Source organism: Salmo salar, chromosome 13 (genome assembly GCF_965601325.2).
Source record: "Salmo salar chromosome 13, fSalSal1, whole genome shotgun sequence".
In the NCBI taxonomy this organism is placed as follows: Eukaryota; Metazoa; Chordata; class Actinopteri; order Salmoniformes; family Salmonidae; genus Salmo; species Salmo salar.
Genome location: NC_138303.1, coordinates 60,861,300 through 60,889,069, shown reverse-complemented (window position 1 = coordinate 60,889,069; position 27,770 = coordinate 60,861,300). Strand labels below are relative to the sequence as shown.

At 40.5% G+C, this 27,770-nt stretch overlaps 1 protein-coding gene across 4 annotated transcripts in view; it reads left to right on the top strand.

Moving 5' to 3' along the window:
• The first annotated feature begins 805 nt into the window (after window positions 1-805).
• LOC106567514 (janus kinase and microtubule-interacting protein 2) overlaps window positions 806-27,770 on the top strand; it is a 48,067-nt gene continuing 21,102 nt past the window's right edge. For 2 of the 4 annotated variants that reach the window (XM_014136834.3, XM_014136836.3), the window contains exons 1-5: window positions 806-1,372; window positions 21,219-21,463; window positions 22,011-22,508; window positions 25,207-25,416; window positions 27,441-27,539. In XM_014136834.3, the coding sequence (XP_013992309.1) occupies window positions 21,335-21,463; window positions 22,011-22,508; window positions 25,207-25,416; window positions 27,441-27,539 (936 nt within the window). In that variant the 5' untranslated portion in view covers window positions 806-1,372; window positions 21,219-21,334. Of the gene's footprint in view, window positions 1,373-21,218; window positions 21,464-22,010; window positions 22,509-25,206; window positions 25,453-27,440; window positions 27,540-27,770 lie in introns of all 4 variants that reach the window. The other 2 variants (XM_014136833.3, XM_014136835.3) reach the window with 1 other exon arrangement.

The following is a 27,770-nucleotide window of genomic DNA, read 5'->3' as shown; positions in this document are numbered from 1 at the left end:
GGATTTGGCCAAATTCACTTATGTGTATTTAAGTAATCAAATGTTTAGCATTTTGTCCCATATTCCTAACACGCAATAACTTCATCAAGCGTGTGACTCTACAAACCTATTGAATGCATTTGCCGTTCGTTTTGGTTGTAAATCAGATTATGTTATGTCCAATATAAATTAATGGAAAATAATGTATTGTGTTATTTTCAGGTCATGTTTTATTGTAAATAAGAATATAATATGTTTCTGAACACTTCTACATTAATGTGGATGCTACCATGATTATGGATAATCATGAATGAATCGTGAATAATGATGTGTGAGAAAGTTAGAGGCATAAACGTCATATCCCCCCAAAATACTAACCTCCCCTGTTATTGGTAATGGTGAGAAGTTAGCATGATATTTGTGCCTCTCTAACTTTCTCACTCATCAGTATTCACTTTTCATGATTATCCGATAACTATTCCACTCATATTGTTTTAATTATAGGTCATATTTCATAGAAATCTGGAAACCCTAGACAGTTACTTTAAAACCATTCCATGTACAGTACCTATGTTTGTCCTCTGTAGCTATGTGCTTTTATTTGCTGAAATCCATACTTTTTAATAAAACTTTTGTTCTGACTGTTGCCCGGTATTGACTGACAATGACTGACGTTGTCGGAGGTACACTCCGCCCACACAGTCGTCACAACCTGACTCCTCCGAGATATGGTGTAGTTGAGAAATAAGGGACTTCTAAAACATGCCCTTCAAAGTGACTATTTGTAACAGTTTAGGTTAGGAGAGTATTTTCGTTAACCCTAAACCTTTCATACCTTAACCTAAGTATCCTAACCTGCTGCATAAGTTCTCCTAAACTGCTACGAAAAAGACGTAGTTGTATCGAAGTAGCGTATTTTTAGGGAATCTCCCCAGCTAAGTCCTATCCTAGCCTAGCCTAGATACGTATATTGTTCATTTTCCTTGCGCCTGAAAACGACACTGATGGCCGCCTACACTTCAACGAACGACACCCTGTGTGCTTATCATTCCTTTGTCTGTGAGCGGTTGACACCGTTTCCTTGAACGGGGGATAGAGAGCTGAAAAGAAGAAAGAAACAGAGCGCAATAGCCTTCTTCTTCGCGTATAGCCGCAGCCCACAGGACGGCGGCGCGTACACGGTGGAGTAGCACAGACCGCAGTTCCCGGTACTGAAGACGGTGACGAGGGCTCATTCTCTCTGCAAGGGAAGGAGGGCGGGGTCTCGTAGCGTCAGCCCTCTCATTGTATGTCGGCTGCTGATGCTGAGCACTAGCGGAGAAAAAAAACCCAGGGCCATGGATACGGTTTTAAAAACCTTAGGCCTTAATACATTGTGGAGATTAATTGCACGGTAAGAATGCTTTGTTTCTGTTTATTTAATATGTTATTTCAAATGTTTGACAAGGTATGAATAATAGAGAGATGGGAGAGAGATGTATGCTTTTGCAGCAGGTTGACAGGAATTCTCATGAAGAGCAAGCGCCGTATGTGTGTTATTACGGTCGTTATTATCAAGCTTATGTCAGGACATTGCAGTGCATCTATAAATGATTGAGTTTATATGTCATTTTATGCTTTTCGTAATTCATGCGTAGGGTAATTGTTATGTAGGCATTTTTAAATGAGCGTGTAGCTGTAGCTAACTGTCGGGAAGTTACAGTATTGGCCTGCGCATTAGAAAGCATGCAGCCTTTCAAAGATGGAGAGGAAATTGCTGGTGGGTGCTTAGGCATATTATGGCCAGGGCCATTTTAAACTATGAATTCACACGATGAATTGGCAACATCTGTCTTTCTGTTAGTTACTGTAACTGACATCTGCTAATGACACGTTGGATAATTCATCATCAGTTGTTGAAGTGCCGTGGGTAAACCGACTTGCATTGCTCTTTTTCTCTAGTGCTATAGTGCTGTTTCCTCCGTAATTTAGGCTACCTGTCCCATCTGGTATGCTTATTGTTGTGTGTGATATTTATATGGCAACACATAGGACAAGGCCCATTATATTCATAGCCATAAGAACAATAGTTACCATAAAAACAAGATCGAACAGAATTGTGTTCTCAAAAATGAAACCAATCTGATTGAAGACATTTGTAATAAGTGTGTCAACTATTTACATGCAACACAACAATATAACATGTTAGGCCTACTAGAGTGTTTGTATGCATGCACGGAGGCCTAGATATATCACAATCCATCCGCTAGGTTATCCAATACTGGGCACAACATCCTTTTTCAAATCATTGTGTAATAGGCCTAAGGCCTCAATATCTGGAGAGCAGTTTGTTTTGGGATCACAACCATTGGGATGTTGTGGTCGTTGTTGTGGCTGGCTGATAGTTTAGGGATTAGATGTTAGTACAGGCCCAGTCTAGACCGGCCGACCCTCAGAGCAAAGGTCTGCTTTCTCATCAATCCTGGTCATAGAGATCTTAATAGTTCATATGGATCTAATAGTTAATATGGCAATAGTATGTTGAGTACAGTGAGTACCAACAATTATAATGTAAAAGGAGAGGGGGGCACAGTGGTAATCCAATGACAAGTGCTGTCCAGCCCAAATAATCAGACAGGAAGGATAATGTTCACTGCCATGCAGAGTGATTAAACCTCAGGTCCTCTGGCACAGCCAGCACTGGATTCAGAGGCTTGTATCCCAAATGGCACCATATTCCTTATATAATGCACTACTTTTGACCAGGGCCAATAAGGAATAGGGTGCCATTTGGGGCACACAAGAGTGCACCATCTGCAAAGATTGCATAACCTGGATTCTCTTTAGAAATGTGTCCCAAAATGTCATATTTATCTGGAAATGACAGGGGCAATTTGGAGCGAACTGAAATCCAACTTGTTTAGGCTTGGCATTAGGAAATGTATTATATTCCAGCAGCATGCAATCTGAAAAATATATGCATTGGCAAATGCAGTGAGCCTTGCAAAACAAGCTGCAATTTTATATGTTTTATATGCAATGAAATGTATTGTATGTGAATAGAATGGTTATATCAATATGATGTATAGTATACTATGTGGCATGTATATTTTTTATTACTTGTCATTGTTTATGTCAGAATGGAAATGAAGTTGTTTGAGTTGTTGGGAGCGGAAGATGAAATTGGACATGTGCCAATGCCTTGCGAACAGACGGACATACATTTGCAGCTCCTACCTAAAGGGTAGTCTTTGGTATAAGAGTAGCATTTGCAGAGTTTATTTCTGAAACGATATATCCAACCAATTTTTCACAGTTGTGGTTTTTCATCAGAAATGATTGCTCATGGCTATATCTATGTGTGTGTGTAACATATTATTCTTCTAATATTTTTTTATGAATAGATATTAGATGTGTATTAAAATGGGGTTTGTTGCAAAATGCCATATATCCATTGTTTAGCTTGAATGGAGTGTGCGTATCCTGTATGTTTAACATACTGCATAAATTCAACCCATCATAAATCTAGCCTCATGCTGTAGCGTTCGGTTAGAGTCAGGCATTGTCCCAAATGGCACCCCTATTCCCTACAGAGTGCACTACTTTTGACCAGAGCCCAGATCTCATATTACTGTATTGATGATAAATATATATATATTATATATATATATATATATATATATACACAGCTAGTTTTTTTGTACATTAAAATGACATCAAATTGATCAGAAATACAGTGTAGACATTGTTAATGTTGTAAATGACTATTATAACTGGAAACGGCAGATTTTTTATGGAATATCTACATAGGCGTACAGAGGCCCATTATCAGCAACCATCATTCCTGTGTTCCAATGGCACATTGTGTTAGCTAATCCAAGTTTAGCATTTTAAAAGGCTAATTGATCATTAGAAAACCCTTTTGCAATTATGTTAGCACAGCTGAAAACTGTGATCCTGATTAAAGAAGCAATAAAACTGGCCTTCTTTAGACTAGTTGAGTATCTGGAGCGTCAGCATTTGTGGGTTCATTACAGGCTCAAAATGGCCAGAAACGAAGTACTTTTTTCCGAAACCCGTCAGTTTATTCTTGTTCTGAGAAATGAAGGCTATTCCATGCGAGAAATTGCCAAGAAACTGAGGATCTTGTACTGTGCTGTGTACTACTCCCTTCACAGAACAGCGCAAACGGGCCCTAACCAGAATAGAAAGAGGAGTGGGAGGCCCCGGTGCACAACTGAGCAAGAGTACAAGTACATTAGAGTGTCTAGTTTGAGAAACAGACGCCTCACAAGTCCTAAACTGGCAGCTTCATTAAATAATACCTGCAAAATACCAGTCTCAACGTCAACAGTGAAGAGGCAACTCCGGGATGCTGGCCTTCCAAAGGTCTGCATCAGTGGCTTGTAGGCTATTTGTGGAAGCCAGGAGATGGTAAATTACCGTGAGACCGACCGTTATTATCTTGACAATCACCGGCTGACGAAATGTCGTGACCGCCACAGCCCTAGTCTCTCCAGAGATGTTCAATCGGGTTCAAGTCTGGGCTATGGCTGGGCCATCATGTACATTCAGAGACTTTTCCCAATGCCACTCCTGTGTTGTTTTGGCTTTGTGCTTAGGGTCGTTGTCCTGTTGGAAGGTGAACCTTCGCCCCCAGTTTGAGGTCTTGAGGGCTCTGGAGAAGGTTTTCATCAAGTATCTCTCTGTACTTTGCTCCGTTCATCTTTCCCTCAATCCTGACTAGTCTTCCAGTCTCTGCCGCTGAAGAACATCCCCACAGCATGATGCTGCCACCACCATGCTTCACCGTAGGGATGATGCCATGTTTCCTCCAAACGTGATGCTTGCCATTCATGCCAAAGAGTTCAATCTTGCTTTCATCAGACCAGAGAATCTTGTTTCTCATGGTCTGAGAGTCTTCTATGTGCCTTTTGGCAAACTCCAAGCAGGCTTTCATGTGCCTTTTACCAAGGAGTGGCTTCCGTCTGGCCACTCTACCATAAAGGCCTGATTGGTGGAGTGCTGCAGAGATGGTTGTCCTTCTGGAAGGTTATATATACAGTTGAAGTCGGAAGTTTACATACATTTAGGTTGGAGTCATTAAAACTCGTTTTTCAACCACTCAAACAAATTTCTTGTTAACAAACTATAGTTTTGGCAAGTCGGTTAGGACATCCATTTTGTGCAAGTAATTTTTCCAACAATTGTTTACAGACAGATTATTTCACTTATAATTCACTGTATCACAATTCCAGGGGATCAGAAGTTTACATACACTAAGTTGACTGTGCCTTTAAACATCTTGGAAAATTCCAGAAAATGATGTCATGGCTTTAGAAGCTTCTGATAGGCTAATTGACATAATTTGAGTCAATTGGAGGTGTACCTGTGGATGTATTTCAAGGCCTACCTTCAAACTCAGTGCCTCATTGCTTGACATCATGGGAAAATCAAAAGAAATCAGCCAAGACCTCAGAAAAAAAATAGCAGACCTCCACAAGTCTGGTTCTTCCTTGGGAGCAATTTCCAAATGCCTGAAGGTACCACATTCATCTGTACAAACAATAGTATGCACGTATAAACACCATGGGACCACACAGCCGTCATACCGCTCAGGAAGGAGAAGCGTTCTGTCTCCTAGAAATTAACGTACTTTGGCGCGAAAAGTGCAAATCAATCCCATAACAACAGCAAAGGACGTTGTGAAGGTGCTGGAGGAAACAGGTACAAAAGTATCTATATCCACAGTAAAACAAGTCCAATATCGACATAACCTGAAAGGTCGCTCAGCAAGGAAGAAGCCACTGCTCCAAAACCGCCATACAAAAGCCAGACTATGGCTTGCAACTGCACATGGAGAAATGTCCTCTGGTCTGATGAAACAAAAATAGAACTGTTTGACTATGATGACCATCGTTATGTTTGGAGGAAAAAGGGGGATGCTTGCAAGTCGAAGAACATCATCCCAACCGTGAAGCACGGGGGTGGCAGCATCATGTTGTTGGAGTGCTTTGCTGCAGGAAGGACTGGTGCACTTCACAAAATATATGGCATCATGAGGCAGGAAAAATATGTGGATATATTGAAGCAACATCTCAAGACATCAGTCAGGAAGTTAAAGCTTGGTCGCAAATGGGTCTTCCAAATGGACAATGACACCAAGCATACTTCCAAAGTTGTGGCAAAATGGCTTAAGGACAACAAAGTCAAGGTTTTGAGTGGCCATCACAAAACCCTGACCTCAATCCTATAGAAAATTTGTGGGCAGAACTGAAAAAGTATGTGCGAGCAAGGAGGCCTAGAAACCTGACTCAGTTACACAAGCTCTGTCAGGAGGAATGGGCCAAAATTCCCCCAACTTATTGTGGGATTCTTGTGGAAGGCTACCCGAAATGTTTGACCGAAGTTAAACAATTTAATTGCAAAGCTACCAAATACTAATTGAGTGTATGTAAACTAGAGGTCGACCGATTATGATTTTAACGCCGATACCGATTATTGGAGGACCCAAAAAAGCCGATACCGATTAATCGGCCAATTTAAAATAAAAAAACGTGGGGAATTGCGTTACAACAATACTGAATGAACACTTATTTTATCTTAATATAATACATCAATAAAATCAATTTAGCCTCAAATAAATCATGAAACATGTTCAATTTGGTTTAAATAATGCAAAAACAAAGTGTTGGAGAAGAAAGTAAAAGTGCAATATGTGTCATGTAAGAAAGCTAACGTTTAAGTTCCTTGCCCAGAACATGAGAACATATGAAAGCTGGTGGTTCCTTTTAACATGAGTCTTCAATATTCCCAGGTAAGAAGTTTTAGGTTGTAGTTATTATAGGAATTATAGGACTATTTCTCTCTATACGATTTGTATTTCATATACGTTTGACTATTTGATGTTCTTATAGGCACTTTAGTATTGCCAGTGTAACAGTATAGCTTCCGTCCCTCTCCTCGCTCCTACCTGGTTTCGAACCAGGAACACATCGACAACAGCCACCCTCGAAGCAGCGTTACCCATGCAGAGCAAAGGGAACAACTACTCCAAGTCTCAGAGCGAGTGACGTTTGAAACGCTATTAGCGCGCACCCCGCTAACTAGCTAGCCATTTCACATCAGTTACACCAGCCTAATCTTGGGAGTTGATAGGCTTGAAGTCATAAACAGCCCAATGCTTGAAGCACAGCGAAGAGCTGCTGGCAAAACGCACGAAAGTGCTGTTTGAATGAATGCTTACGAGCCTGCTGCTGCCTACCACCGCTCAGTCAGACTGCTCAATCAAATCATAGACTTATTATAATTATTATAATAAACACACAGAAATACGAGCCTTAGGTCATTAATATGGTCGAATCCGGAAACTATCATCTCGAAAACAAAAAGGTTTTCCTTTCAGTGAAATACGGAACCGTTCTGTATTTTATCTAACGGGTGGCATCCCTAAGTCTAAATATTCCTGTTACATTGCACAACCTTCAATGTTATGTCATAATTACGTAAAATTCTGGCAAATTAGTTCGCAACAAGCCAGGCGGCCCAAACTGTTGCATATACCCTGACCTTGCGTGCAATGAACGGAAGAGAAGTGACACAATTTCACCTGGTTAATATTGCCTGCTAACCTGGATTTCTTTTAGCTAAATATGCAGGTTTAAAAATATATACTTCTGTGGATTGATTTTAAGAAAGGCATTGATGTTTATGGTTAGGTACAGTCGTGCAACGATTGTGCTTTTTTCGCAAATGCGCTTTTGTTAAATCATCCCCCGTTTGGCGAAGTCGGCTGTCTTTGTTAGGAAGAAATAGTCTTCACAGTTCGCAACGAGCCAGGCGGCCCAAACTGCTGCATATACCCTGACTCTCTTGCAAGAGAAGTGACACATTTTCCCTAATTAAAAGAAATTCATGTTAGCAGGCAATATTAACTAAATATGCAGGTTTAAAAATATATACTTGTGTATTGATTTTAAGAAAGGCATTGATGTTTATGGTTAGGTACACGTTGGAGCAACGTGTACCTTAGCGGTTATATGCCACGCAGGACAGGCTAGATAAACTAGTAATATCATCAACCATGTGTAGTTAACTAGTGATTATGATTGATTGTTTTTTATAAGATAAGTTTAATGCTAGCTAGCAACTTACCTTGGCTTCTTACTACATTCGCATAACAGGCAGGCTCCTCGTGGAGTGCAATGTAAAGCAGGTGGTTAGAGCGTTGGACTAGTTAACCGTAACGTTGAAAGCTTGAATCCCCGAGCTGACAAGGTAAAAATCAGTCGTTCTGCCCCTGAACAAGGCAGTTCCTAGGCCATCGTTGAAAATAAGAATGTGTTCTTAACTGACTTGCCTAGTTAAATAAAGGTGTAAGAAAAAAAGTAAAAATTTTTTGGGCCAAATCGTCGTCCAAAAATACCAATTTCCGATTGTTATGAAAACTGGAAATCGGCCCTAATTAATCGGCCATTCCGATTAATCGGTCGACCTCTAATGTAAACTACTGACCCACTGGGAATGTGATGAAAGAAATAAAAGCTGAAATAAATCATTCTCTCTACTATTATTCTGACATTTCACATTCTTAAAATAAAGTGGTGATCCTAACTGTCCTAAAACAGGGGATTTTTACTAGGATTAAATGTCAGAAATTGTGAAAAACTGAGTTTAAATGTATTTGGCTCAGGTGTATGTAAACTTCCGTCTTCAACTGTATATTTACAGTGAGGGAAAAAAGTATTTGATCCCCTGCTGATTTTGTACGTTTGCCCACTGACAAAGAAAAATCTGTCTATAATTTTAATGGTAGGTTTATTTGAACAGTGAGAGACAGAATAACAACAAAAAAATCCAGAAAAACGCATGTCAAAGATGTTATAAATTGATTTGCATTTTAATGAGGGAAATAAGTATTTGACAGGTAACGAGCTAAGATTAGGAGCACACTCTTAAAGGGAGTGCTCCTAATCTCACTTTGTTACCTGTATAAAAGACAGCTGGGAGCCAGAAATCTTTCTGATTGAGAGGGGGTCAAATACTTATTTCCCTCATTAAAATGCAAATCAATTTATAACATCTTTGACATGCATTTTTCTGGATTTTTTTGTTGTTATTCTGTCTCTCACTGTTCAAATAAACCTACCATTAAAATTATAGACTGATCATTTCTTTGTCAGTGGGCAAATGTACAAAATCAGCAGGGGATCAAATACTTTTTTCCCTCACTGTAAATATACAGTTGAAGACGGAAGTTTACATACACCTGAGCCAAATACATTTAACTGTCCACAGAAGCAATCAATCAATCAATCAGATTCCAAACTCTCCACCATGGCCAAGACCAAAGAGCTCTCCAAGGATGTCAGGGACAAGATTGTAGACCTACACAAGGCTGGAATGGGCTACAAGACCATCGCCAAGCAGTTTGGTGAGAAGGTGACAACAGTTGGTGCGATTATTCGCAAATGGAAGAAACACAAAAGAACTGTCAATATCCCTCGGCCTGGGGCTCCATGCAAGATCTCACCTCGTGGAGTTGCAATGATCATGAGAACGGTGAGGAATCAGCCCAGAACTACACGGGAGGATCTTGTCAATGATCTCAGGGCAGCTGGGACCATAGTCACCAAGAAAACAATTGGTAACACACTACGCCGTGAAGGACTGAAATTCTGCAGTGCCCGCAAGGTCCCCATGCTCAAGAAAGCACATATACATGCCCGTCTGAAGTTTGCCAATGAACATCTGAATGATTCAGAGGACAACTGGGGGAAAGTGTTGTGGTCAGATGAGACCAAAATGGAGCTCTTTGGCATCAACTCAACTCGCCGTGTTTGGAGGAGGAGGAATGCTGCCTATGACCCCAAGGACACCATCTCCACCGTCAAACATGGAGGTGGAAACATTGTGCTTTGGGGGTGTTTTTCTGCTAAGGGGACAGGACAACTTCACCGCATCAAAGGGACGATGGACGGGGCCATGTACCGTCAAATCTTGGGTGAGAACCTCCTTCCCTCAGCCAGGGCATTGAAAATGGGTCGTGGATGGGTATTCCAGCATGACAATGACCCAAAACAGACGGGCAAGGCAACAAAGGAGTGGCTCAAGAAGAAGCACATTAAGGTCCTGGAGTGGCCTAGCCAGTCTCCAGACCTTAATCCCATAGAAAATCTGTGGAGGGAGCTCAAGGTTCTAGTTGCCAAATGTCAGCCTCGAAACCTTAATGACTTGGAGAAGATCTGCAAAGAGGAGTGGGACAAAATCCCTCCTGAGATGTGTGCAAACCTGTTGGCCAACTACAAGAAACGTCTGACCTCTGTGATTGCCAACAAGGGTTTTGCCAGCAAGTACTAAGTAATGTTTTGCAGAGGGGTCAAATACTTATTTCCCTCATTAAAATGCAAATCAATTTATAACATTTTTGACATGCGTTTTTCTGGATTTTTTTGTTGTTATTCTGTCTCTCACTGTTCAAATAAACCTACCATTATAGACTGATCATTTCTTTGACAGTGGGCAAACGTACAAAATCAGCAGGGGATCAAATACTTTTTTCCCTCACTGTATATATATATATATATTTTTCAATGTCACAAATGTTTAATTTGTACAGTTTTTTAATACAAATGTAGTTATTCGTCAGGTTTGACTGTGTAAAACCTTGCAGTACTACTTTTTTCTATGAGAGTGATGCGGATATATCTCGTTTAGGAAAATAAACATGATTATTTGTCTCTGAAATGAAACCTTCAAGTGATAGATTTCAAACAAACATGTCTGTGATTTAATAATGCATGGTTAGATGTGGGAAAAAAACGTAAGTTCAATTAAAAAAAAGCGGATTTACTTCCATTTCTGAAATTGTATATATAGCGTTTTGGAAACTCTTCATTTCGGAATTACTATCACAAACAAAGTGGTATCAAACAGCAGTGGTGCTTAGGAATATACCATACAAACATTACATGAGTACTTAAACACAGCATAATATACACAGCCTACATTTTCTATCAAAAGCGGAAATTGGTAAAATGGTATTCGAACACCAGAAATCTTTATTCATGACTTGCGGACGGCTACAAAGCATCATCTGCAGAATCCGGTAGCAACAGATTTGATGTCTCAGTGGAGAGTTAAGTGGGTCATGATGCCAGTGTGCTTAATGATGTTGTGTTCAACCCTCACCATGCATCAGAGCTGGGAAGCAGGCCACTCCTGCTGCGGGAACCTCACTGCCTTCTCCCCTTTCTCATTGTTCATAAGCCTTACTTGCCTTATGTCTTGGAGTTCTGCTTCAGGCTTAAATCCAGGGGGAAGGTGTGTTAATGCCAGAGTGTGCTACGAGGAAATAGGCTCAAACAAGCAGTAAGAGAATAGGTCTAACTACTTGCACTCTAACTGACCCTGAGATTTGATTCATGAAATAAGAGGACATTTCACTAGAAAAATGGTGAAGAGTGTAGAGACGGACCTCTCTAAATCATTTGGCGTGGTAAAAGTGCTAGACTTAAAATGAGTACGCTACAACTACCCAAAGAATATGCTGAACTACAATTGGGCATGCCATACCATTTTAGAATGGATGCATGACTATCTCAGGGGTGGGACACAGTCTCCAGAAGCATGGGGCTGTGCACCTATGGCGTTGTTAAGTGTTCTTACTAGTAATAGTAAACAAATACATCAAACATTTTGAATAACCCTGTGATCTACTGTACAGTCCAAAAGGTATTTCCTCATCACTGATAGAAGCAATAGAGCATTCCCTCCAGGATTTAACAACAGTATCTTCGGCTCATGGCTCAGCAGAGGAATCAGTTACTGGGGACCTATACTCAAACAATGTTCTGATGTGTTTTACACAAATCCAAGCTAAGTTTGGTATCCCGCAAATGCACTTTTATGGTTTCTTGCAAGTTCTAAATTTTATTTCGGACTGACACACATTACCTCTAGATGGGTCGTTGACGGGTCCAATTGATAAATGCTTCCTCCAATTCACAGAGTCAAAGTGTTTTATCTCTTACTTTTATGAGTCAATTCATACTTGGGATAAATACAATATAGATAATGTATTAAGAATCTGGGAGAGGGACCTTGAGATGGGCAGCATGGATCTCATCATGCAACACCACATTTTCTTGTTACAGGATCAGAGAAGTCCTGTACAAACTCCTACACAGACAACATCCCCAATGTGTTTAAAATACACAACAGTAATTGGCACATACATACACATACACATACAAATGTAATACTTCCAGGTCAACTGCAATATTAATTCCATTGTAAAGCACAATTTCTCCCATTTCCAGCTAAATCAGTAACGAGACCTCCAGGCTGTCCATCCCTGCATGATTGAAGAAGGCAATGGTGAAGGGGGAAGCGAAGGCTACTGAGTGATAGTGAAAGGGGAAGATGTGTTGTGTGGGGAAACAGCATTTTTCACCCAATTTGTTCAACTTATCACCTCTAAAATGTCAATAAAACACTATAAAGAGTTTATATAATGTCTCATTACATACCTACTTGAAGGTTTGTGTCGAATTTGAATAGGGGGTTTTAGAGCGGCGCTAAAGTGTTCTTCAGAAGTAAACTGCGGCTGTCACGGCTTTTGAGAGTCATGATGGCTCGCAGTGATGACGCGAAACATGTACTGTTGATTGAATTAACTATTGATGAGCTCACAAGTAATTCACTTTACACTCACCATTGATAGTGTCTTGATAAATAAATAAATACCGTTCAATATATAAGTAACACAAAGTAGGGAACGTTAATTTCAGAAGAGATGGATGTGATTCTGTTCAAAGAGAGAGATGAAGGAATATAATGTTACTTTATATAATGTTAATGAACAAAGCGTGGGAATGATTAGGGTTCATATTATAACTTCCAGTAGCACGAGATAAATACTTTTATAAACGACTTAACGTCAGTAAATTACTCTATAAAGCAACAATATTAATGTAAAAAATGTGTATAACAACTAACAACAGTTGTAACAACAACTCTCCTCTGTCCTCTCACTCCATCATATCCACTGAGTGTACATGAACACCTGCTCTTTCCACGAAATGTACAATAACATTTTACATTTACATTTTACATTTTAGTCATTTAGCAGACGCTCTTATCCAGAGCGACTTACAGTAGTGAATGCATTCAGTTCATACAACTCAGTCCGGCTTTTAACTTACTCTTGAAAGTTGTAATAGTAGAATGCACAAATTGGGAAGTGCATCATCAGTTTTTTCTCGTCATGTCAGTCATTGCATACCTTTCCCCAATCCTGGAAGGGGGGCCTGAGTGAAAAAGTTTGGGAACACTTGACCCATTGTACAACATCAGGTCTTACCAACACAAGCCCCAGGATCTCTTTACACCATGATCACTCACTTTTCAAAACAAATGCCAGATGCACACAGAGGACATGTCTCAACTTTTCATTGAGAGGATTTTAGCATCTCAATTTTGTCCTGTACGGTCAAAATTCCTGTACGGTTAAAATGTGTTTTGTACAGGAATCCTTATAGAATCCATTGTTATTTTTCTTCTCATGTTTTCTTAATATAGTGTTATCCTGTTAGGTTGGCTCTGCATTCATAAACAAAATGTCATTGTTTGCTGTATATGTCATTGTTGAGTATTCAATCTTGTTCAAAGTAAATAGCCTACTTCCTGACCTTAAATAGAAACATTTTATAGAGAAGCCTAGACTTAACTATATCCTTTTAATACCAACAACCATGACATGACTGTGCTAAGCACAGAAAGAAAAGTTAGACGCATAGAATGTGGGATTAGGGACATGATTGCAGTGGCGACTCGTCATTCAGGGCAGCTGAGGCTAAACCCCACCTGTTCCGAGACACCTGTTTAGCAAAAAATATATATACAGTACCAGTCAAAAGTTTGGACACATCTTATCATTCAAGGGTTTTTCTTTATTTTTTACTATTTTCTACAATGTAGAATAATAGTGAAGACATCTAAACTATGAAATAACACATATGGAATCATGTTGTAACCCAAAAAGTGTTAAACAAATCAAAATATATATATATTTTAGATTCTTCAAAGGAGCCACCCTTTGCCTTGATGACAGCTTTGCACACTCTTGGCATTCTCTCAACCAGCTTCATGAGGAATGCTTTTCCAACGCATATGCTGAGCACTTGTTGTCTACTTTTCCTTCACTCCGCGGTCCAACTCATCCAAAACCATCTCAATTGGGTTGAGTTCGGGTGATTGGGGAGGCCAGGTCATCTGATGCAGCACTCCATCACTCTCCTAAGGGTTAAATAACCCTTAAACAGCCTGGAAGTGTGTTTTGGGTCATTGTACTGTTGAAAAACAAGTGATAGTCCCACTAAGCACAAACCAGATTGGATGGCGTATCGCTGAAGAATGCTGTGGTAGCCATGCTGTTGTCCTTAAGCCATTTTACCACAACTTTGGAAGTATGCTTGGGGTCATTGTCCATTTGGAAGACCCATTTGCGACCAAGCTTTAACTTCCTGACTGATGTCTTGAGATGTTGCTTCAATATATCCACATAATTTTCCTGCCTCATGATGCCATCTATTTTGTGATGTGCACCAGTCCCTTCTGCAGCAAAGCACCCACACAACATGATGCTGCCACCCCCGTGCTTCACGGTTGGGATTGTGTTCTTCGGCTTGCAAGCAGTTTTATTTTTGTTTCATCAGACCAGAGGACATTTCTCCAAAAAATACGATATTTGTCCCCATGTGCAGTTGCAAACCGTAGTCTGGCTTTTTTATGGTGGTTTCGGAGCAGTGGCTTCTTCCTTGCTGAGCGGCCTTTCAGGTTATGTCGATATAGGACTCATTTTACTGTGAATATAGATACTTTTGTACTTGTTTCCTCCAGCATCTTCACCAGGTCCTTTGCTGTTGTTCTTGGATTGATTTGCACTTTTTGCACAAAAGTACTTTCATCTCTAGGAGACAGAACGCGTCTCCTTCCTGAGCGGTATGACGGCTGCGTGGTCCCATGGTGTTTATACTTGCGTACTATTGTTTGTACAGATGAACGTGGTACCTTCAGGCGTTTGGAAATTGCCCCCAAGGATGAACCAGACTTGTTCTGAGGTCTTGGCTAATTTCTTTTGATTTTCCCATGATGTCAAGCAAAGAGGCACTGAGTTTGAAGGTAGGCCTTGAAATACACTGCTCAAAAAAATAAATAACGTTATGTTGGATTTCATGGAAATGATATTCACATTTGTTAGTCCATTTCATTGGCACTATCTTTATGAATGATGTTGCATGCACACACACACACACACACACACAAAAAAACGATTTTAACTGTATTATGACAGGAAATGTCTGGAAAGGGAAATACCCAGCAACAGCCCAAGAAACAGTGCCATTACACCCCTGAATAGCTACAGGCTGCTTATGAGGTGATGGCGGGGAGTAGCCTGAGGGAGGTGACTCATGCCTCCTGTCAGTACCTGTTTACAGGGAAGCCAATGGTCCAAAAACATTCCATATAGTTAATTACTATTGCAGTTTGGTGACATGCTGTCTTTTAGGGAGTTCCGTTCATTTTCTTCCCCTGTGCACAATCAAGAGCAGAAAGAGAGGCACGCAGGAATGTCGCCTCTCAATTTGGGTTAGAGCGTGTAATTTGCAAACGACTTTAATAGATAGCACACGTATTGAACACACAGCTCCAGTGAATAGGTTGGCACGGCAAATGTATTTCAAAACGTTAACACTGCAAACTTGAGAGCAAAAATCTAAGTGTCATGCAATTCATTATTGATTGATTCAGTGTTTGTGTTATTGATGACCACATTGCTATTAGCACCCTACTCATGAAAAAATGTGTTTAATATTGGCAATAATAATATTAAAACTAATGCTCATTTAAACAAAAATCATGAATAATGAAGGTTTCTTACAAGTGTATATGGTTAAGCATGTTTCTAATCTGTGAGAGAAACGCTACCCCAGGTGGAAAGACGCTGTACGGCAACACAATGGGTTGCAAAATGCGTGCCGTGCCGTACGTTAGCGATGTAACGTGAAGCCAGAGGGGTCCGTTTTTTCATCTTTGCTCGAAAACTATTGGTCCATTACTATGTCAACGCTTGAATAGAAACATAGTTTAATCCCCGGATTTTGATGCCAACACAGTCGCTGCAGTCCCATTAGTTTTCATTACAGCCTTGTTTGAATGCCTTGGTTATGCAAAATGTGTCTAGGTTTCTAACACTGCTAGGTTTTAGTAGGATGAAAGGAAATGAAAACATTTATACTAAGTGTGGCAGCTGATGCTGGAGCATTTGCCTAGAGATTTAGTTGACCTGTTAGAGAGGGGCAGCGACGATGTAGCTTGGCGCTCGAAATGGCAACCTTAACTCAGTGTAAAGGGAGTAAGGGGATGCCGATGTGTAAACTTATTGGTGAAATGTGAGGTGTGTATCTGTGCAGAAAGTTCGGCAACTATTTGGAAACTGTATTTTTTTCTTCTTTTTTTTTTGCCCTTACCTTTTCAATGTTTTGTTATGTTACTGTTACACTATATTGTTTCTGATTGTTACACCATTGTAACCTATGGTAACACCCTTGGTGTTGGTAACACGCCGACAGAGATGGTCGCCTCACTTCAGGTCCTTAGGAAACTATGCAGTTATATATAGTGGCCCTTATACGTAGTTACTACACTGTAATAACTGTAACTGTTTTTGTAACCGAACCAGTCAGAGACTTAACTACCTTATTAATAACACATTGTAATAATACAAAACAATTTATCAGCTTGCAGGATGCTTTGATCAGTTGCACAATTTCTCTCGTTCACTTTCACTTGTAAATGTCCACACTCACCGAAAATGACATTCTGTAGCTACTAGCTATGCTTGTATAACTTTATGAGCTGGATTTGCCTGTCTTTGCAATTAGTTTGTTACTTTTCATTTGTTAGCATTTAGCTAAAAGTGTCCATATGATTCTGCTATTAGTTTGTGCTACTTTTGTTAGCATTCTGGTAATAGATGGCCAATTGGCTTTTCTTGCATTTTAGTGTCCCCTTGTGTGCTATGCCGGTAATACTGTAAATCCCAGGATGAGAGAAGGACGGTATCACAATATGAAAATCTGGATACCGCCCAAGCCTAATGCTCACACGTCCTCTGTGTCACATGTCAGGAAGGGAACTGATGCCAATAGTCTTATCAAATAAAATGTAATTTGTCACATGCTTCATAAACCCAGCATGTGGGACATGCTGGGATTATGTCCCATCACCAAATATGGAATAGGACAATAATCTGATTTATGTGTCTACATATTCGTTTAACCCCCGCCACCTGGTTCTGACCGAATGTAGTCTACCGCAGCATTCCTGTAGCATGGTTAGTTACTGGGTTAATACAGCATTCCACTTTGACATGATTGGGTATTGTGTGTAGGCCAGTGACACAAAATCTAAATTTAATCACAACAAAATTAGGAAATATATTTTTGATGCTGAATGTTATCATATGTTCAACCAAAACCTAATATTAGATAAAGGAAACCTGAGTGAACAAATAACACGACAATTGAAAACATTCAGTTAAAAAATATATGCAAAAGTAGAGAAAGTCAGAAAGGGGGCAAATACATTTTCACGGAACTGTACATTCGAAATCTGCAATTTTTCATACATTTCTATGCTCGAATGAACAAAGAGCCACTTGGGAGCCAAGTGATTGGCTCTTTTAGCTGAACAGAGCCAAAAGATCCGCCTCATTGAAAAAAATCGGAACGCTCATCACTAGTGCCTGTGAGGCAGCGCTAGCGCTGAATGTGCGCACGTATACTTTTTTGTAATGAAACTTACCTGTTTGGCAGTTCGGGTGCCAGAATCACCCTGTGGCTTTAGTAAGAACTGCCATTGAATCCTTTGAAAATACATGGTCAATAACCACAGTTTTTATGCGAAAAGTCATATAAGAAAAAACAGGACGTTTCGGTGTAATTTTATAAATGCCGACAGATAATTGGTTCGTTCGACATGGTGGGATCCATGAACAAAATGTGTAGAACAATCAGAAGAACGAAAGCCCCACTAAAAACATTTAGAATGTTTTTGTTTCCACCCTAAGGTCATGCACTACTCATGAATCATATTTAGCACATTTATTCTAAAAACATAAAATACCGTCAAATACTGTCACACCGTCAAAGATTTGAAAAATATTGTCATTTTATATTTTGTCAGTATCGTCCAGCCCTACATTATTGAGCTATTGATTGTTACCTAAAATCCTATGAATGATTTTCAAATCAGTAATTAGTAATTAGACTAAATGTTAATAATGCACTTTAAATCTGGAGTTTGCATCAGAGTGTAACGGAGGGCATTGGAGCCAGACAGACCTTCACAGAAAAAGTATGTGTATGTGTTCACCCAGCCACAATACTAGTGGACCTTGTAGTAGTGTCTGTCAGCGTTCATTTCAATACCATTACATTGAGTTCCCTTACATTAGTTTTGCATTTCATACATACCTAATTCTCTGTGATGATTTTCAACTGATTTTACTATACTCTCTGTGAGTAGTAGGCCTACTCATGTACGCTTTCCTGCCCTTGCCCAGAAGTGCTTTGAACAAAGACAGTGCCTTGAATCTGTCTCGCATGCATCCGTGCTTGTAATTGCTGGATTAGCCCACAATGAACAATGTATACCACGTTGCATTTAGAAGTTAGCATTCCATCATGTTTTCAGACAACTAGGATGACTTTCTGTCACGTTATTAGGTTGCATTACGCCTTTTGACATTCTGATGTGGCATGGAACCACAGTTATCCTAGCCATGTCATCCTTTTTCTTTTAGGATCAAATGTTCCAGAACAGAGCCATACCAGACCCATTTGCTGTTAGAAAGGTCGTAAAGACTCCAGAGAATAGCCTATGTTGCTTTGCTTTTGAATGGTGGATGAGACATTGTCTCTTGCTGTCTGCACATTCACACTCTGCAAATAATATCAACAGTAATTCAACGAAACAGCCATGGTCCTTTGGACAGAAGCCATGAGCAACACTCACCAGCGATTAAAAAGCTTAGCACCAGTGGACTGATAAGTGCATGAGGAAGAAACGTGTCATTATAATCTTCATCTGAAATCTTAGTGTAATATTTGAATCATCATTAGGCCTCTGTCTCTGATTATAAGGAGATTATGCAAAGAGTTATGGCACTGTTTGTGTACAATCGCTGTGACTATAGCGCATGGGTTATACAGTCTTCGTAAGAGACTTCTGCTATGTGCTCCAGTGGTCCGGTGGTAACACTCCTGGCTTCATGCACAAATATGAGTCCCCTTGGAGACCGGGGTTCAATCTCTGTGTGCTCTTTTCTCAACGTGACTTCCCTTCACCTCTCTCCCACTGTGTCTAATTTGTCTGTCAATATAGCATCAACAATTATGAAAAGAGAGTGTTTCTCCACTTTCCTTCAAAAAAAGAGAGAGTCTGAAGAGAACCTCCCCAAACTTTTTTTTTCTCTTCTCGTCAAGACCAATATGTAGGGAATCTAGTTTCAGGTGTTTCTTTTACATTACTACACTGGTAGTGCCCTACTTTATACAGCACTACCAGTGTATATACAGCTTCCCTTCCTCTCCCCCTGTAACGTGGGTTGTACAAAGGGGACCAAGGCGCGGCGTGTGAAGTGCTCATATTAACTTTAGTGAAACACTAAATAACAAAAAAAATAAACAATTACCGACAACAGTCCCGTCAGGTGAAACATACACTAAACAGGAAACAACTACCCACAAAACAACATGAGAAACACCCCTACTAAATATGACCTCCAATTAGAGGCAACGAGGAACAGCTGCGTCCAATTGAAGGTCAACCCAATAAACCCCAACCTAGATAAAGACAAACTAGAAATCTAACATAGAAATAGAGAACATAGAACAAACACAAAAACACCCCCTGTCACGCCCTGACCACTCTACCATAGAAAATAACAACTTATTTTGGTCAGGACGTGACACCTCCACTCTCTACTCTAACACCCAACACCAACGCCCATTTTCTTATCAAACATGTATAACACATGCAGAGTGCCATACATCAAATTGGCATGAGTACCACATGATTTGTACAGTTAGAAAAACAATGTTGTTTCAACAGTGACTTTTCAGAATGTTCACCTCCAAAGTTAGTTCAGATACAACAGCTGTCATGAGACGAGGCGAGATAAAACTTGCCAGTTTTAGAATGTTGTGTTGTATAACAGCTGACTAAAGACGGGGCATTCAGATCAAGAAGACGAGAAGTTCAGTTGAGACCGTTTCCACGGTAACGGTGCCTCTTTTCAATGACGTGATGAAACTTTAAAACAAAGTTGCCACTTGTTGTAGCAAGGTGTTGTAGCAAACGAGTGTTATGAAATATATGCACCAGAAACAGGGTTCACTTTGTGACTTGTCAGATAAATATCAGCAATCTACAGGGGTAGGATCTTTATTCGAGCCAGTTTGCTACGGCAGGAAAATAATCCTGTAGCAGCAGGAAATGTGAATTATTATGTGGATTATAATTTAATACAATTAACATAAGGGCAAATCAAGACTGACATTTTAAAGTGGAAATTACAAACTTTAGAAGCCTTTTAAAACCTCTAATACACTACAAGTTTGCATTTTCTACAGGAAAATTCTCAGCAACAAAAGAGTGATCAAATTAAGATCCACACCTAAAGATTTGACATGTTGAATCTTGGAAACTCCAGCCGACGACATGAGACGTTATAAAACTAGACCGTTCAGATCAAACAAACTGTGTTCTTAAATAAAATTCCTTTAGACCGTCGCATCAAGTTTCGTCTCATCTCATGTATAATACGTTGTGGATGTAGCCTACAGGTTCTTTCACATGCTGATGTTCAATTATGTGCACTGGTCTGCATCAGTCTAACATTTGGCATAGAAAAACACTGGCTGACACTGTCTTTCTGTAGTCATCATCTGTGAGGATGGAAACCTGGTCATTGTTTACTCACTGTGCAGCTTCCTGACCTGTCTAAATCAATGGGCCACTCCTGAACAGTGGCTACTGCCAATACTGTACTGTACATTGCCAGAACCATGCAATTAACTGCTTTACTAATATACTTGAATAATCAATGTTTGTAAACAGTTAAGTTGAGTTGATCTTCATATCCTTCAATTACAATTGTCCAAAATAATGTTTTTATTCCTCCCCACACACAGCTCTACTGTCTACTAAGATAATGAGGAAGAGGAAGAACTGGAAACCTCGGGAGGGCCTCTGTTCATTTCTATGAAGTCTCTATGAAAGCATTGGAGGAGCCGTAGTATTTGACTCAATGGCGAAGAAGGGCCGTACCAAGGGCGAGAAGCCCGAAGCGCTCATCTCTGCCCTACAGGCAGCTAACGAAGATCTCAGGTCCAAATTGACTGACATTCAAATAGAACTGCATCAAGAGAAATGCAAGGTAGGCCATTTTGTAACACTACGTTGCATGTAAATCGTCCCTTCTCAAATACACCTGTAACAGTGGGTCCAACTGCAGATGATAAGTGGCATTGAATGTCTTACGTATAGTCACTACACACAACCTTTGACATACAGCTCGTTTCAACATTTTATAAGGTTCTACTTAGATGTACAGTGATGTTTTGAGTTATACATTGACCTGGTCTGGCTGAGGTATACCCCCTTCACAGTTGGCACACAGTAGATGTAGGCAATTGCTGTTGTTGTACATTCACCTGCTCTACGTAAGAGCAGGTGAGATCTACCAGAGTAGACCTCGATCTACAATGGTAGATCAAGATCTCTGCTTGGTCTTGCGTGCCCTATCTGCCATGATCTGTTTTTTTCTAATTATATTTGACACTGTAATACATCTTATTATCTACGTAATAGGTGCTAGATGAAGAGAATGGCCTCAGGCTGTCTGTAGTGTCTCTCTAACCTTCCTGCTTTTATGGTGTAACCCAGTTCTCTTTGTCTCCTCTCCCTCTCTCCCTGGGGCCTAGGTGAGTAAGTTGGAGCGTGAGAAGGTGCAAGAGTGCAAGCGGATCCGGGAGCAGGAGCAGCACCGGCACACGGCCACGCTGACAGAGCAGCGAGCCAAATGGCACGAGGAGAAGCAAAAAGAGCTCCAGGCACTCAGGGAGAACCTGGTCCGCCAGCACGAGCAGGAGCAGGCCCGGATGGCCAAGATCAAGGACCAGGAGAACCAGCGGCTCAAGGCGGCGCTGAGCGCCATGCGGGACGGCAGCGGAGAGAAGGTGCGCACGGCGCTGACCCTAGAGGCCAAGGAGGAGGCACGACGCTTTTTCGACGTGGAGAGGGTCAAGCTGCTGCAAGAGATCTCGGAGCTCAAGCAGAACAAAAAGCAGACGGACGAGGCACTCAGCACCATGATCCAGGCGGATAAGATGAAGGCTGGGGATCTGCGCTCCGAGCATCAGATGCACCAGGAACAGATCTCCAAGATCAAGTGGGACAGCGAGAAGGACATCCGCAGACTGGTAAAAACTGTATTGACTGGAGGATGGGTAGAGGGTAGAGCAGAGGGTCTGATTGTGCATACATGTCTTGCTTAATACCAGACGTAGCCATAGCTGGTCTATACATCTCATTGCTCCAGACAGATAGTTGGCCCAGGAAAATTATCTGTCAGAGAAGTTCTGAGCAGCATATAGAGTAGTTTAGTAGAGTCTAGGTCTTTTGTGATGGGGTGATGTCTCCATGGATTACGTCATACCAATTATGCAGGTCTGCAGAACATTGGGGTCGTTCCACCAATTTGTTGCCAAATTGTTATATTCTATCATGAAGGGCACATGTTCAACTTCATAAAAAGCAACTTTTCCCATCTCAAGAGGTTAAATAAAAAATGGTTTATACTAAGTGTGTATTAAGTGCCAAATAAAGTTACAGGGTTGACCATTTCTTCTTAAATCAGCCATACATCCCCTTGTAACAGGGGGAATGGAAGCTTGTTGTGTGCAACAGGGAGTGGCAATTGAATGCAGGCTTCACCCCCAAAAATGAAATTGTTAAAACATATCTATGGGTAACAGGGTTGATGTGTTATGCTTGACCCGCTCAGTTTTCCACCATAAAACACCATCAAATTGCCAAAAAGAGTAGAACCAGCTCATCTGCTTTTACTCTGTGATTTGACTATTATATGTTTAATGTTTCTTATTTAAAAATTATTTTAAAAGGAATAGTTTCACCATTTTAAATTGAGAGTTAAGTTCATGTAACATGGTGGACCGTAAAATGAGGGAAAGACGCACACTACCGTTCAAAAGTTTCGGGTCACTTAGAAATGCCTTTGTTTTTGAAAAGAAAAGCGCTTTTTTTGTCCATTAAAATAACATCAAATTGATCAGAAATACAGTGTAGATGTTGCTAATGTTGTAAATGACTATTGTAGCTGGAAACGGCAGGTTTTTAATGGAATATCTACATAGGCATACAGAGGCCTATAATCAGCAACCATCACTCCTGTGTTCCAATGGCACGTTGTGTTAGCTAATCCAAGTTTATCATTTTAAAAGGCTAATTGATCATTAGAAAACCATTTTGCAGGCAGAGTTGCAAAGAAAAAGCCATATCTCAGACTGGCCAATAAAAATAAAATATTAAGATGGGCAAAAGAACACAGACACTGGACAGAAGAATGAACGCAGCCTAGAAGGCCAGCATCCTGGAGTCGCCTCTTCACTGTTGACGTTGAGACTGGCATTTTGTGGGTACTATTTAATGAAGCTGCCAGTTGAGGACATGTGAGGCGTCTGTTTTTCAAACTAGACACTCTAATGTACTTGTCCTCTTGCTCAGTTGTGCACCGGGGCCTCCCACTCCTCTTTCTATTCTGCTTAGAGCCAGTTTGCGCTGTTCTGTGAAGGGAGTAGTACACAGCATTGTACAAGATCTTCAGTTTCGTGGCAATTTCTCACATGGAGTAGCCTTCATTTCTCAGAACAAAAACAGACTGACGAGTTTCAGAAGAAAGTCTTTGTTTCTGGCCATTTTGAGCCTGTAATCGAACCCACAAATGCTGATGCTCCAGATACTCAACTAGTCTCAAGAAGACTAGTTTTATTGCTTCTTTAATCAGAACTGTGCTAACATTATTGCAAAAGGGTTTTCCAATTAGCCTTTTAAAATGATAAACTTGGATTAGCTAACACAACGTGTCATTGGAACACAGGAGTGATGGTTGCTGATAATGGACCTCTGTACGCCTATGTGGATATTCCATAAAAAATTCAGCTACAATAGTCATTTACAACATTAACAATGCCTGCACTGCATTTCTGATCAATTTGATGTTATTTTAATGGACAAAACATCTGATTTTCTTTCAGAAACAAGGACATTTCTAAGTGACCCCAAACTTTTGAACGGAAGTGTAAATGAATAACTAATCACAAAATAAATAAATAATGATCTTCAGAAATGACTTTGTCAAAGCAACAAAATAACCAGGGCTTTACAATGATTGTGAAAACTTTGAGTAGTTGTGGGGTTAAGTGGGTTAAAATCTTCCTATAAATGTCGCAGGGTTGATGGAGGGCCATGTCAAAATGCTGAATATTATTGATTTATTGAATTCTCCATGTGGTCTATATTGAAAGGCACTTAATGTAATACAAAAGGCTTTTACGAGTCAATATTGGTGCACAATTTCTACTTAAATTATCAGGGATGCAAAAGACACTCATTTCGTGGAATGATCCATTGACGTTTTCTTGCTAATTGTGATGGTCATCATCAAATGACATATATGTTACATGATATGATACATCATTCTTTCACATGATACTCTTTTGCAAGGGTCAAAGTAAGCCAATACGGTCCGGTATGGAGTACCTGACCAAAAAATTGTGCTGGTACAGCATACCGGTAAAACATGAGCATATCACAATAATTAAAACAAAGATGACAAGAAAACTGTAGGCTATTACACCATAATTAATCATCACCTCCTGTCAGCCACAAGCGTGTGAACACATAGGAGTTCCCGTACCATGAATAAATTAAATCTACTTTCACCCCTGCTCTTTTGAATGGAACTGTGCACATGTTTGTCTGTCTGTCTGTCTCAATCATTGAGACAGTCAGTCAGTCTGTCCATCCATCCTTCCTGTCCATCTCTCTGTGTCTCATTAACCACTCTCTAAGTTTCCTGTTTGCTATTTCCTCCTTCAGGTGGATGAGATCAAATCCAAAGAGCGCACCATCTTCTCTCTGGAGAAGGAGCTGGAGAATGCCATTGGCTTGCTGCAGAAGATGCAGATGCAAAAGGATGCCCTGGATGACCAGCTGTTCCTGGTCAAGGAGGCAGAGTGTAACCTGGGCAGCCCCAAGAGAGAGATCCCCGGGCGGGCTGGGGACGGGGCGGAGCACTGTGGCAGCCCGGTACGACATAGAAAGGCAGAGGGGAACTTGGAAATGGTACAAAACAGATTATAGAAATGTAATAATGAAGCCAATCCAAAAGAAAATGGAAATGAATGGGACAATTAACCGATAATGAGCGGTAAAATACTGTAGGCCTATACTAGTTTACGCAGCTTATGTGGAAAAAGCTTGAGAAGATTGACATGAATAAGTGGTCAGAAATATACTTTTAAGGACAGGATTAAATTAGCCTGCAATTCGAATCACGCCGATCACCTCATCCATACAGAGCAACATGGTCTTTGCACGTTGCAGGACAATGATCAAACTGCTTTCACACAGCGTCAAACAAACACAGTTTGGGTGTGGCCATTCTCTATATGAAAGTTTTATCACTCATATAATACCACAATTTGAATACCAAAAGCCACACTCCGTAGTAGAAGTCTTCACAGATCCACCTGCACCCGAATACCTGAAACCCAATCCACGGATCTAGAAGTCTAAATAATGTCACGGGTCTGGGTCGGATCTGATTGTCACGGGGCTCGGGTATGTGTTATCTTCACTTGTCTGAAAGGCCGTACAGATCCAAACGCTACTGTTGCAGTAGAGAGAGACTTTTTATCATTTATGCTGCTGCTCTTGCTTTCACAAGAGTGGAGCGTGGTGCATGTACTGTAGCTTGTTGTTGTTGTTGTTGATGTTGTTGTTGGCCAATCATAAGGTAAAATTACGGAATTAAAAGTTAAAGGAGAAAGATAGGCAATACAATGACCAAGAGCCAACAGGTCGGCTGCTACTTAATATTCTGAATGGAGTTGTTGTTATTTGTAACTGTAGGATGACAAAGTGCATGCACTGCAGCCTCAGTTAGCCTAGCTAGCTAACGTTAGCTAGCTTAACTAGCTTCTCCTGGGTTGATGCAGTCAAGACAGATATTACGTAATCATTTATCATGGTAAATAACCTATTTATGGCAACTACTAGTTTACTATAGCGCGAGTCGTCTTAGTTGGTTGCTGTCTCTCATCTCTTCCTCCCTCATCCCTTCCCTCACTCACAGTACGGTCCTTCCCCCGCATGCTAGAGCGGGACCTCTCTCTCCCTCCTCTCCCGCTTTATCAGCTCTGGTTAATAAAGTAGCTTAAAAAATGAGCTTTATGCTGCTTCCCTTACTCGGATCGGACCGGGTCTGGATCTGATTAGGTCTATACAGGACGGGTCTAGTTCTACTCTGGTTCGTTCGGAATGGGTCTCTATATATATATAAAAATATATATATGAATATCGGGTTCGGGTGGGAAAGTCCCAGGTCCATTTCGGAACAGGTCCAACTTTTTGGACCCGTGAAGACGTCTACTCCATAGTGCCCCACCAACAGAATTCTAAATATAGGGCAAATGCATCCCTTATTTTCCTCATATGCAAATATCACTTTTTATGCTACATGTGTAGTGCTCAAGGAATTACTTTATATGAGAGCAATAAAACATGACAAAAACAGTAGTACTAGATATTTTGTCAAGTGAAAACCACAACAAACAAGTATTTAGAGGCCTACCTGCTAGAATAAAACAAGCTTCTATCTGGTAATGAACAAAGAACTGAAGGAAGGGCTCTGAAGAGCATTGTTTCTGAAGACTGCTGGTCAGTCAATAAGTCTGTGAGGTTTCAATGCAGCCTCACATTCTGGGTTAGTGGTCTGCTTGAAAATCACTACATGACAGAAAACAACTGTTTTTGGCCAATATTTCTAGAGAGATGTGACTGATGAATAGAAAGAATTACCCAATAAGTGAACTCCAAAAATAAATGTCCCAGAAACATACAAACTTATAAAACTTAATTTTCCTGAAAAAAATGCCCCAAACATCTTATTATTCAATGTATAATGGATGTAATTGAAATAATTGATTATATTATAGAACGTAACATGACTTTGTACTGTTGTCGCTGTGTCAAAAACTGCATCCAAGAGTGAATGTATTGTGTCGCAAGATACCAGTGAGCTAACAGTGCGTTCGGTTTGAACAACCTAGGACATGCGCAGGAACCAGAGACGAATGGCTGACCTCAACTCCACCATCCGCAAGCTGGAGGACCGCAACTCACTGCTAGTGGATGAGAGGAATGAACTGGTATGACCTCTCTGCCTGGCAGAGAATCACATCTTAATCCCCTGTCACTGAACAATAACAATCCGTCTTAATCTGGATTCCGTAAACATGCAATGAATTTACCTGCAAAGGAGTTACAATTACACTATGGAGTCCCCTGCCAAGTTGACACACTGGACTGAGCTGAACTCTTTATGCCTCCTTCTCTCTTCCCTCCCCTTCTATTCTATCGTCACTTCCATCTCTCTCTCC